General features: G+C 34.2%; 1 protein-coding gene across 2 annotated transcripts in view; it reads left to right on the forward strand.

Annotated features, from left to right (window-relative positions):
• Positions 1–13,337, forward strand: part of IQUB (IQ motif and ubiquitin domain containing) — a 121,995-nt gene that overhangs the window by 39,064 nt on the left and 69,594 nt on the right. For both annotated transcript variants that reach the window (XM_086691177.1, XM_025929906.2), the window contains exons 9-11: positions 5,677–5,847; positions 8,501–8,677; positions 12,456–12,704. In XM_086691177.1, coding sequence (XP_086547303.1) covers positions 5,677–5,847; positions 8,501–8,677; positions 12,456–12,704 — 597 coding nt within the window. The remainder of the gene's footprint in view (positions 1–5,676; positions 5,848–8,500; positions 8,678–12,455; positions 12,705–13,337) is intronic.

Consider the following 13,337-nt stretch of genomic DNA (forward strand, 5'->3'; position numbering starts at 1 on the left):
TCCTACTTATGCTTTCTCTGATGCTTTGTTTCCTATGAACTATTTAAAATTCTTACTGTAAATACTTATACAGTGTCTATTCTTATTATGCCTTTATGCACCACCCACCCCTCTCCTCACCCCCTCCAGGCCTCTGCCTAACATTGTATCTAAGCTTTTTTTTTTTTGAATTATAAAGCGTGTGAATGTAAGGTCCCAGCATTTCATATTGACTCTGGAGCCACTTAATGACCATTGTTTTCTTATGAAGTGTATGTAGCACTCTATGAAGGTCGTGAAATCTCGCCAAAAAAAGATGAGATAGAGAAATTTTGTTCATAGGATTTTTCACGAGGAAGAAAAATGTGGTCTTTGTTTTTGTTTTTTGTAAAAACTGTTAAGTTGTAGTAGAAAGTGCGACCCTGAAAGATCCCGAGTGTAGGAAGAATTGCCAGGAAAATGGAAATCTTTGACTGTTGCCAGGAGAGAAAAAGAGAAAGCATAGTGAGGAGACAGCTGGGCACAATATGGTTCCTCGTGACTTTTTAGTTATATTATAAAATAAATGAAACATTAAGTGCAAGATAATTGTTTTGGTAAGAGGAGTGAGAATGAGAGAAATGATTGGGCCTCAGTGTCCATACTGATTTAGGGCAGCACACAAAGAGGCAAGACCAGAAGACTGAAGGAACGATGGAAAAAATAGCTATAAGAACTTGTAGAAATCAAGGGAAAGGCTTTTTGTGGATCATAGGTTTTAGAATTTGAGTTCTAAATCTACGGTTACATCAGCTGATGAACCAATTAATCTCACCCGTTCATAGGCTAAGATTTAGAGGAAATGGACATTTTAGCTGATACAAGGGAATTTTACCTCAGTTTTGACCAAAATGTTGTAGAGAGCAAGAAAAACACAACCAGAATGGAACTGCTACACTTGAAGTCAATCCTAGTCCATTACATAGACTAATTAGTCCAGTCTTTAAAAATATTAACTAACAGTGACTTTGACATACTTTTAATCTGTTATGGTAAATTATAAAATATTTGTTATTCTAATGCAAATTCATTCAAATCACCTTTTTGTATAGGATGCCATACTAAACATCATGGAAAGCAATTAAGATAGATTTTATAGTTTTCCTTGTAAATTCTTATACAATATCCATTCCTCTTTATGCCTGTCTACTTTGCCCCTCACACATGCCGAGCATTGTCTCTAATATTCAGGGGGACACAGTGCTGATTTCAAAAAAGTTGGAGTAACTTATTATCCTACAGTATTTTTGATAACTAAGAAAAAATAGCTTATAATGAATCCCTGAAGCTAGACAAGGTCAGAGTTTTTTTCAAATGTCAAAACTAACAACGAGAGCCATAATGCTGATTTTCAGGTCCACGTTTAGCACTAAAACACATAGATACATAGAAAAATATTTACTTTACTATAATTTGGAAATAACTTTCAACAATAGAATTTTATGTTTGGTTTTAGTTTAACTTCACTGTATCTAAGTATTATGTGGTTTATTGAACTAATATTTTTAATCTTCTTATCATGGACATAGACATTAAACCAATCAGGTATTATGGATTCTATACTAAGCCTTCATTCTCCATAAAAGGCTTAATCTAAAGATTTTTGAAGTATTAGTTAAATAATTTGTAATTTTAACACCTCAAACATTGACCTCCACAGGTTATCAGAGGTTAAAAACTCACAAGCTGACAGAGGTGAAAAAAAGCAAGTCAAGAAATTCGAGTGAAAAACCATCAGTCAGTTTCTGATGTATCTTGGGTTCTCTTTACCCAAACTGTGTTAAAGAGACAATTTGAATTTCTAATCTGCAAGAGGTTTTCCCTAGAGTCAAGGCCGTTCCTTTCTTTGATTCGCATACCACTTCTCACAATCACAAGCTACAAAACTGGAATCCTTGTTAGCTGTGTCATTTAAGTGTTTTTCTTTTTCTCCCCCATACTCTGGTGGCCAACAGCTAATGGGATAGGAAAATACAACCGATTTTTGCCTCTCTCTGAGCACCACTGTGCACAGGGGTGTCCTCTGTGTATGAACAAAACCCCTTTGCTGTGTAAAAGGAAAGTTGATCACTACACAGTAGCTTTTGGGGGTTAGGGTTATTCTTAATTTGTGCCCTTGGGGACCCGAATATTAATTTAGAAGGAAGAAAGCCCTCCTCTCACAGTACAGTCATTTCTTCTCTTTTGTGGGAGCCTGCTGCTCTCAAGGTTTTTGTTATCTCTCCACCTTCCCTTCCTTGAAATGCCTCTTCCTGCTGTTCTTCTGTTTCTCTCCTCCAGAGTCTTCCCTGTCTCATTTGTTGGCAGCTTAATGGAATTTATTACGCTCCTATTTTCTGAAGCAGTTTAAGAGCATGATTGTTGTACGTCTCTTATTATAGCCAAAGCATTCAAAGGAAAAAGGAAATAAGAAAGAGAAATAAGCAAAGATGATGCATTTTCCTGTGTCAGGGTAAAAAAAATACCTTAAGGGCTGAAATCAAAGAAGCTTAGACTTGAATGAAGACCAGGTTGTCAGTGTTGGCAGAAATATATCCAAGTATAAAAACAGCTTCGTCAATAGATTTTTTTTTTTTTATATCTTTTAGTACTAACTAGGGAAACTTGAACTTCAAATCTAGGATTCTTTGATTGTGAAGAGTCAGTTCCCTTTACTCTGGCTAATTCGTGGTTATTCTTCAGGTTTCACCTTAGATAATATTTTCTTTTCATTAAGTAATTGCTTCATAGCAACCTATGGTTAGTTACCTATTTACCTGTAATCATGAAGCAGAATTAACCTGTATTTTAATTACTTGTTTTCCTATCTTTACATATTATGAGATTTGAGAGTTCTTAAAATCAGTATTGTTTACTCTGTACCTAATACATTAATATATAGTAAACACAATATTTGTGGAATGAATGAATGAGTACTGTAGGTCATATCAGATATATAGAAACACATGAGAATTTATTTCTTATAATCTTTTGGGAGAAATAAAATTAACAAAAAAATAATTATAGAACAGCTTAAATTTAATTTCCCTGAGTTATTGAAATAGAGACACGGTATATTTGTGTGTGTGTGTGTGCGCGCACGCATGTGTTTGTGTGTGTGTTTATGAGTACGATAGGACTTCAGATACTAGTGATTTCATTGGTTCAAAACATATTAGGAATTTTTATGGAAAAGGTAGAGTTTGAGTGAAAAATTGCAGGGTGGGAAGGTGTTGGATGGATGGGTGGATGTTGAATGTATTTGGAAAAAATCTAAGATATTACCAAATCGTACTATATTAGATGGGGCTAAAAACTTGGAGGGGAAGTGGAGTTAAATCAATCTATCAACTGAAATACAATGAAGTAGATGAACTACATATTTCATTAAAAGGTAATTATTGGGGCGTCTGGGTGGCTCAGTCAGTTGAGTGTCTGACTTCGGCTCAGGTCATGATCTCATGGTTCGTGGGTTCGAGCCCCGCGTTGGGCTCTGTGCTGACAGCTCAGAGCCTGGAGCCTGCTTTGGATTCTGTGTCTCCCTCCCTCTCTGCCCCTCCCCTGCTCACACTCTGTCTCTTTCTCTCTCAAAAATAAATAAACGTGAAAAAAATTTTTTAAGGTAATTATTACAAGTGAAATAAAAGGATTATACAAGTGAAATAAACCTGCAGAGCAAAAGGTATTGCCCACATTACTAGAAGAAAGGAAATTGCATTTAATAGAGTCATCCTGAAGAAAATGGCATGGCAAGATTAAGACATTAGTTAGACTTTAAAATATCACAATATGAGGAGCACCTGGGTGGCTCAGTCAGGTAAGCATTTGACTTTGGCTCAGGTCATGATTTTACAGTTCCTGAGTTTGAGCCCTGCATTGGGCTGTGTGCTGACAGCTCAGAGCCTGGAGCCTGCTTTGAATTCTGTGTCTCCTCTTTCTCTGCTCCTCCCCTGCTAGCACTCTGTCTCTCCCTCTCTCTCTCTCAAAAATAAATAAAGCTTAAAAAATTTTTAAATATCACAATATGAAACTCAGCCTAAGGTTGCTTATTCCTTAAAAACTTTTAAAAGGAGCTTTGAAACATTTAACTTCAGTAACACTCTGAGGCCTACCCCAAACAAGGCTGTATCTATTTAAAATAATCTATATATTGTTATTTCTAAGTGATAGTAATTAAATGACAAAATATTTTCTTATTGAGCTATTTCCCTCTTATAATCCTTAATAAATTTTAGCTAATTCTATCAGTCTGCTAATTAGCAGTACATTATTTAATATTAGATATATGCCTTAAGAATATAAATTAATTATAGGGTCGCAGCCTCTCACTTGCTGGACTTAAACTAGAACTGAGAATCTAAAGTTTCTGATGGAGAGTCCTAGCTCTGAACAGCACTTATTCTGGCTTTGATCAGAAAATGCTGCCATTACTTTGAAAGCATCTCAAATATAGTTGTTTTTAGATGGTACTTTTCAGTTTTCAATGTAATTTAGCTAATATGAAATGTAAGAAATTTAAAAGTAATTTAAAACTGTAACTGAAAAACATATTCACCCTTATATTATTTATTTGGCTAGTCTGCATTCCTGATGATTTGTTCCCATACAAGGGCTTCTAATTAAACTTTAAATTATATCAAATCTAAGATATAAGTGGCTGCAATTATGGCATAAATTAGACTACAGGTCTCCAAAGCATAAATTACCATTCAGTCTACAAAAAATCCAGCATTTGGAGAGTTAATAGTCATGATCAAAATAGGCTTGTTTCTGTTAGATTATAATCAGGGAAAGAAGTTGAGCAGCTTTAATACCATGAAGGAGAAGGGAAAATAGTGAGGTTTCACTGTGAAATTTCTGGGTGAAGGCATCTTCGTAAAGTCTCGGTCGGAGGGAAGAGAAGCAGTGGCAAACACAGACTTAATCTTCACTAACGATTGCACTAGTGTCTCTAGTGTCTCACTCCACCTCCTGAATTCTCAGCCTGGGAGTCCACAGATGAGCTTCAGGGCAGGTGAACTCCATCTTTAACCCTCAGCTCATGAGGTCAGCTAGGTTGGGAGGCACCAAGGCAGAATTGGGAGTAGAGAGTGAGAATCTTAGCCATCATCATCAGGGAGGTAGGGATCACTGCTGAGATAGCTAAATATAGTTGCTCAACTATGTACATCTGTTTTGTGAAGAACTGTGAACTTGTTAGAGATTTATGTTTATAGGAAACAAGACCATAACTCACAGAAGTCCCGTTTTGCTGTGTCCTTAGTTCTGGCGCACTGAGGATTGTAACAATTGCTCCACAAAAGTTTCTTCAATTGACAAAGCATGATCAAGACACATTTTTGTAACTCAGTGTAATTGAAACAAGCAGATCACTTTTTTTAACATTAAAAATAGCATGCCTTTTTCCAAGGGTAATGAGTTATTCCATATACCCATTCAGCCATTCAGCATACTAGTTAGTACAAATTAGTACCAAATTCTGAATCCTGTAGAAATGCTTGCACTTCCACAGGCTAAATAGCTCATTCGTACTTTTTTTCCTAAAATGCTTTATTTTCCCATGGTCTACAAATTCTGCAATTATTCATAAAGCACATGATATTAAGTTAGCTTTTAGTAGAAATTATTTTTTAACCTTTAATTATAACTGATAATTATAAACATATTATTATTTTTAAGTGTTCAGCTCCAAAGGTATGGAGAACATTTAGCGGCAAAATAATTGAGATGGATACACAGTTCACCATCAGAGCCAGAGAGCTGCAGAACATCTATAAATGCATAATGCTGAAAAATATCTCTCAAGATGAAAGACTGGATGTACTCCTAACACTTAAACATACTGTGAAGGTACATTAACTTTCTCGTAGTTTTGAGGTATCACTATCAATATTAGTATCACTATTGGTATTACTATCAATAAAAAAATGAATACTAAAATAAGCTGTTTTGTATTAATGGTAAAGATGACTAATCAGTATGTATATATATAAATTTGTTTTGTCAACAGCTATATTGTTTTGGTGTCGTTTGGGGAGGATGTGTTTTCTGCATTAATATTTATCTAAAAATTCTCAAACTATATATTACGATACATAGAAGTATGCACAATGGATAATCTAAATGGAAATAAATACCCATTTCTATGTGATGGATGCAAATATATGCAAATATATATATATATAGCATGAGATTAATACTCAACTCAGTTCACTAAAACAGCAATTTCTATATATTTTGACACTCTTCAATAAAAATTTTATTTTTAGCAATTTTAAAGCAGGATGAGAATATTTTTATTTTTTTCTCATCATTTATTAATTTAAGACACATTAAGCAATTGAGTAAATGGTTCGTGTTGAGCACTAAGTCTGGATAGATCTCTTACATGTCCCTCCATCTTGAGAGCAGAGGCATTGACTCAATGAGGCACTGACTGCTTTTGTTCTGGATTACGTTTTTAAAGATGTTTGTGTAGTGACTAACATTGGAAGATAGAGATAGTTAGGAAGAAAGGGAGAATCAGTAGGTCCAGAGGTAGGAAATAAGCATGATGTATGTAATGGGCGGTAAAAAGGCCAGATTAGAAAAAAGAGAATGCAAGTAGGGAATACAGTAGAAATCCTCCTAACTAACGAATTTAGGAACATGTTTTGGTTAATAATAAAAAAAGAAAACCAAACAAAAACAGAGAATAGGCTTATAAAAATAAATTGTGCATATCTTAAGCAATATGTTTAACCTATATATGTACATGTATATTTATTTAACAATATTTTATTGGAGGATTAAGGCCTTTAAACATGACTCAAATTCTGGCTCTATTCATTATGGCTGTACAACCTTAGATAAGTTATTTAATATTTCTGAAAATCAGTTTCATCATTTGTAAAATTAGTTGCATTGAGGATATAGATATATATGTGTATATAATCTATGTGCATCTATATGTATTTATAAAGTATAAATAAAATATAATCTGTATTATCTCACTGCTTATGAATAGGGAGCCCTCAAAAAATTATTAAAAAAAATTTTAATGTTTATTTTTGAGAGGGAGAGAGAGACAGAGTGTGAAGCAAGGGAGAGGTAGGGAGAGAGGGAGACAGAATCTGAAGCAGGCTCAGAATCTGAGCTGCAGCACAGAGCCCGACATGGGGCTTGAACTCGCAAACCGTGAGATCATGACCTGAGCTGAGGTCAGACACCTAACTGACTGAGCCACCCAGGTGCCCCAATAATGGGTATTATTTTGATGACAGTTACTGAGAGAGACCAGTGAATCTTAAACTTGAGTACACATTAGAAGCATCCGAAGAACTTGAGAGAGTGAGATGCATAGAGACAGAGAAAGAGAGATTGAAAGAGAGAGAATATGAGAATAAATGAATAAGGAATGATACTTAGGCACAATTTCAGAGAAGTTAAATTAGATCCTCAAGTGTTAGGGCAATCTTAAAACCTTCAAAAATCTCTCCCGGGTCATTCTAATATGCTTTCAGGGCCAAGGACCCTGATCTAGACTCTTGTGTTAGCTATACTAAATATGTATTAAAAAGTACAGGAGAATATTATTTTATAGTTACAGATGTCACATTCTGACTCCTTCATTCAAACTGTGTTTTAGTCCTCTCTCAGGCAATTGGAACAACTTACTTCTATTCTACTGCTCATAAATCCTGCCTTAATCACTTAACCCCTACATGGGGCTTTCTTATTCAACCACACTCATTTCTGTGATTTTATTAAAAATTATTATGAATTATACAAATTTGCAGAAGAAATACATGAAATATACGTGTACAATTTAACATATGAAGTCACCAACCACATAACCACTCTCTGACCCAAAACAGGACATTGCCAACATTGCCAAGTATCCCCTGTCTCTTCATAATCCCAGTTCACCCTCTTATCCCCTAGAAGTAACTGCCATATTGACTTTCACAGTAGTCATCTCCTTGATATTCTTTATAGTTTTACCATCTCTCTATATCCTTAAATAATATAGCTTAGTGTTGCTTATTTTGGAATTCATTTAAGTGGAATGATGTTGTATTGTTCTGTGTCTTACTGCTTTCACTCAACATTACTTTTTTAAGATTTAAGCTTGTTATTGTATATAGCTATAGTTTATTCATTTCCATACATATAATAATATTCTATCAATATGTGCATTGTATGAATAAGTCAACACTTATTTATATCATCAATTGATTTATGGATATTTAATTGTTTCTAATTTTGTGCCACTGTGAACAATGACTTTACATGCACATTTCTCTACTCTTAAGAGGAGAATTGCTGGGTTGTAGATTATGCATATCTGAAGCTCTACTAGATAATGTGAAAATTTTTTCAAAATTAGTTGTACCAATTTTTACTCCTGCTAGTTTCTTTTGCAATTTCTTTCTTTTGGAATCTAGTTTCAGTTTGTTTGGTGGTAATTTTGAAAGCTAACAGTGATTTTTAAAATTCTATGCTGAATATGTATTTTGTATAGGAACATGAATGTAAACTGACTCAGGAAATTCTAGAATTGATTGACAGAGAGGTTGACCTTATGATGAGAGGCGTCAAACATCATAATCTTGAAGGGCTCAGAAAAAGAATCGCAACACTCTTTTTTCATTACATCAAAACACCTCTATTTAATCCAGAAGTTGCAAGACACCTTAAGGTACTCTACTTTTTTTCCTGTATTCCTTCCTCAAAATTCTAAAATGTGCTGTAGTAAATTGAAGTATATTCAAATTTTGCTTTAATGCATTACTTGGAGTCCATGTGGAAGACCATCTTATTGGTGACATCTCTTTTGAATGATTGTTTTTTATGTTAACAAATTAATCATTTAACTTTAGTGTCTGTATTTTCAACCTTGAGTTCTTCCCTACTCTCTGAACCAAATTGAATATTGTATTATGTTGAATGCATTATGATCTCTTTCACACCTTCGTGCTTTTGAACACACTTAGTTCTACCTGGAATCCTGTCCCCTACTTACTCTGCTAACTCCTGTTCATTTTCTGACATTTAATTCATGGGTCCCCTCTTGCATCAGGCCTTGGAGAGAGTTCAAGTCTTCATTTCTGAGATTCTACACATACTTTGTTTGTGTTGCCTTCTAATACTTATTGCTTAGTCATAGTTATTACTGAACAGATCCATATAGGTATCCTGATAGAACTTCAAATGTAACATGTATTTGAATGAAACTACCTTTTCCAACTCCAAAATGCTTAAGTTTCTATGAAGATTTTGCTATCTAGCGCCAACGTAAGTATCTCATTGCCTTCTTACTGTGTCAAACGATTTAAAACACTTTTGGTGCGGTTTGGAAGGGAGCGGTTTACTAAAGAATTCTAAATGGTGTTTTATTCTAATGACTATATTTATAGTTATAAGTAAATATATACAGTATTAAGAAGCTGGCTAAATATCTATTTTGCTTTTTTGATATAAAATCTCAATATTTAGTCAAAACTTTTAGAAAAATAAAATTATTTAATTTTTACATTCTTTCTTTTTTAATGGAGTTTTAAAACTTAATTGTATTGCAAGAGTATTAAGATACAACAAAAGTCAGGGATGCCTGGCTGGTTTGGTTGATAGAACATGCGATTCTTGATCTCAGGCTTATACATTGGAGCCTCATGTTGGGTACAGAGATTACTTAAAAATAAAATCTTAAAAGAATATACATAAAAAAAGTCCAAGAGAAAAGTTGCCCATTATGTTATTTCTTATTCAAATTAATGTTCTATTTCCCCAGGGTAACTTCTAGTCCTTCTCTATAGACTTATCTCAGCTTTTGTATTTTTACCATAATAGAATTTAATATTCTACACGTTCACCTAACATACCATTTTATTCAGTTTTTAAACTTACCTTTGGTCAGATTTACTATTTGGGGGTCAGTTTTGACAAATACAGAGTCATGTAATCAATACCTAACCCAGAGTGTCGTATAAGTGGAATCCTACTGTATGTAGCTTTTTGACACTGGCCTCCTTCATTCAGCATACTGCCTTTGATATTCACCCATGTTTTTGTATCCTTAGTGTTGTTATACCTGAGTAACACTTTTGTTGTCTGAATGTAGTAGAGCTTGTTTATCCATTCACAGTTGTAGGATATTGAATTGTTTGTTAGAGTTTTGGACTTTTGTGAGTAAAATCGCTAAAAACACTTGCTTGTGAGTTTTTGTGTAAATTGATTGTTTGGGGTTAAATACCTGGGAAGTAGAATTTTTTTCGAGTCATCTGGGGAATGCACATTTACCTTTATAAGAGATGGCCAGCCTTTTTTCCGCACTGGTTGTGCCATGTTTCATCCCCATCTGTAATGTGTGACATTCCCATTGTTCAGTATCCTTGCCAGCAGCTGGTAGTGCCAGTGTTTATTTTAATTCTGGAATTCTAATAAATGTGTAGTAGTATCCCATTATATTTTAATCTGTGATTTCCTAATGAATATAATATTAAGCATCTTTTCATGCACTTTTTTTTTTGCCATCCATCTATAACTTTTTGGTGAAGTATCTGCACGTATCTTTTGCCACCACGCCTTTTTCAAAATTGAGTCATTTGTTTTATCATTATTGAATTTTGAGAATTCTTTGTTTATTTTACATATAAATCCTTTGTAAGATACATGATTTGCAAATATTGGCCCTCTGTCTGTGGCTTGTCTTTTCATTCTCTTAACAGTATCCTTAGCAGAAAAAAGATGTTTTTATTTTTATAAAGTTGAATTTATGCATTTTAAAAATGGATCATGCCTTTAGCATTTATTTTGTAGTTATGAAATCTTTCTAGAAGAATTAATATTGTTAAAATATCCATACTACCCCCTCCCACACACAAAATGTACATACTACACGAAGTGATCTACAGATTCAATGCAATCCCTATCAAGATTCCAATAGTATTTTTCATAGAACGAGAAAAAAATCCTAAAATTTGTATGGAACCGCAAAAGATCCTGTATAGCTAAAGCAATTTTGAGAAAGAAGAACAAAGCTGGAAGCATCATGCTTTCTGATTTCAAACTATATTCCAAAGCTATAGTTCAGACAGCATGGTACTGACATAAAAACAGACACAGAGATCAATGCCACAAAATAGAAAGCCCAGAAATACACCCACAAAGGAACTAAGGACACACAATGGAGAAAAGATAGACTCTTTATTAAATGGTGTTGAAAAACCTGGATAGCCACCTGCAAAAAAAAAAATCAACCTTTATCTCACACACATACAAAAATCAACCCAAAATAAAGATTTAAATATAAGACCTGAAACTGTAAAGTTATTAGAAGGAAGTATAGACAAAATGTTGTTGACATTGGTCTTAGCAACAGTTTTTTTAGTCATGGCATTGAAAGCAAAAATAGACAACTGGGATTGCATCAAACTGAAAAGCTTTTGCATAGAAAGGAAACAATCAACAAAATGAAAGGCAATGTACAGAATGGGAGAAGATATTTGCAAACCATATATCTGATGAGTTAATATCCAAAAAAAGGAACTTATACAACTCAACAGCAAATTCATATTAACCCAATTTAAAAATGGGCAAAGACTTGAGTAGACATTTTCTCAAACAAGACATACAAATGGCAACACATACATGAAAAAGTACCCCACATCACTAATTATCAGTGAAGTACAAAGCAAAACCACAGTAAGATATTCAGCTCACAATTTTGGAATGGCTGTTATCAAGAAGATAAAAGATAGCAAGTGTTGGCAAGGATATGGAGAAAGGGAACCTTTGTGCACTGTCCTTTGAAATTAAATTGGTACATCCATTACAGAAGGCAGTGTGGAAGTTCCTCAAAAACTTAAAAATAGAACTATTATATGATGTACAGTTTCAAGTTTTGAATATTGATCATTGAGCCAATCCAAATTTAGTGTTAGGATGAATGAAATAAGAAATACACTTAGTTTAGTGGACTTTCATCTATACATGAATCTAGCCATTGCCTGTAAGATTAATGTAGCATAGCACCAAAAATCTAAATTCTTTTTAAAAATTAAGTGCCAAAGCACTTTGAAGTTTTCTTATGATTTTGCAATCTAAAGCCTTCACCTACTAATTTTTTTCTGCCAATTAATTTTTAGGTGTTTTTACCACATGTATCCAAGGGTTGATGAATAATACAGATTTCTTAACATTTTGGCAGGATAAATGAATACTGCTTGAAATTTAAGTTTTGTGTATAATATTAAGTTAAGGGAAAATGTGACTTTAAAAATTAGCCAACTTTTTATCTCATTCTAAGATAAGTTAGTCCTCAGTATTTCTGTTGGTTAGTATTTGGCCTGACTTTTATAACTAACTAACTTTCCTTCCTTCCTTCCTTCCTTCCTTCCTTCCTTCCTTCCTTCCTTCCTTCCTTCCTTCCTTCCTTCTTTCTCTTCCTCTCTCTCTCTCTCTCTTTTATTCTTTAGGTCCCTCAAGACCCATTGAAGTTTTATAAGAAGATTTACTTTTGCCACAGTTGCCAGCTCTATTTGCCTTCCACAGAGTTTGCCGTATCATCCACCTCACACCGCGCATACCGGTGTCGTAACTGCATTAACCTTGACAATGAGACTCGGCAACGAGAATCATTTCTGAAGTACAAATGTTTACTTCAACGGCTCTACTATTCAGAAGCTGATTATGAAGATGATTCTAAAATTGCTTTCCTGATGCAGGTATGATCAGTAAGGGTTGTCAGTCATGGATGAAATTTGTTCGCTGATATTACAGAAAAGATTCCTGCTTTCCCACAGAAACCTTTTAAAATAATGGCTCCTTGGGTCATTGGGTGGCTGAGTTGGTAAAGTGACTGACTCTTAATTTCGGTCAGGTCTTGATCTCAAGATCCTGAGATCTAACCCCCAGCTCATGCTGGGCATGGAACCTGCTTAAGATTCTCTCTCTCCCTCTCACCCTGCCCGTCCCCCACTCATTCTCTTTCTCTCTCTCTCTCCATCTCTCTCTCTCTCAAAAATTAAAATAAAATAAAAGTACTTTTATCTATGCTTATACTTGGTGACGCTTGCCCCTCTGGCAATTCTAAGTTTATATATGCAGACTTTGTGATAAGAAGTCATTTCAAGACTTTTAGCTAATATGGTTTAAATTGTAAAAGTTTTTAAACAGTTATTTCATTTCCCCCATTTTCCTTATTTTTTTCATTAAAACAACAAAGTCTTTTTAATAACACTAAGCAAATTGCTTACTTTATTAAATCTCAATTTCTTCATTTGTAACATGGAAATAAAGTGACCTACAATAACCCTGAGAATAAGATGATAGTGACAAATTTTGAAAAGCACCAAGTA

Source organism: Puma concolor, chromosome A2 (genome assembly GCF_028749965.1).
Source record: "Puma concolor isolate L17-30 chromosome A2, mPumCon1.1.hap2, whole genome shotgun sequence".
Classification (NCBI taxonomy): domain Eukaryota; kingdom Metazoa; phylum Chordata; class Mammalia; order Carnivora; family Felidae; genus Puma; species Puma concolor.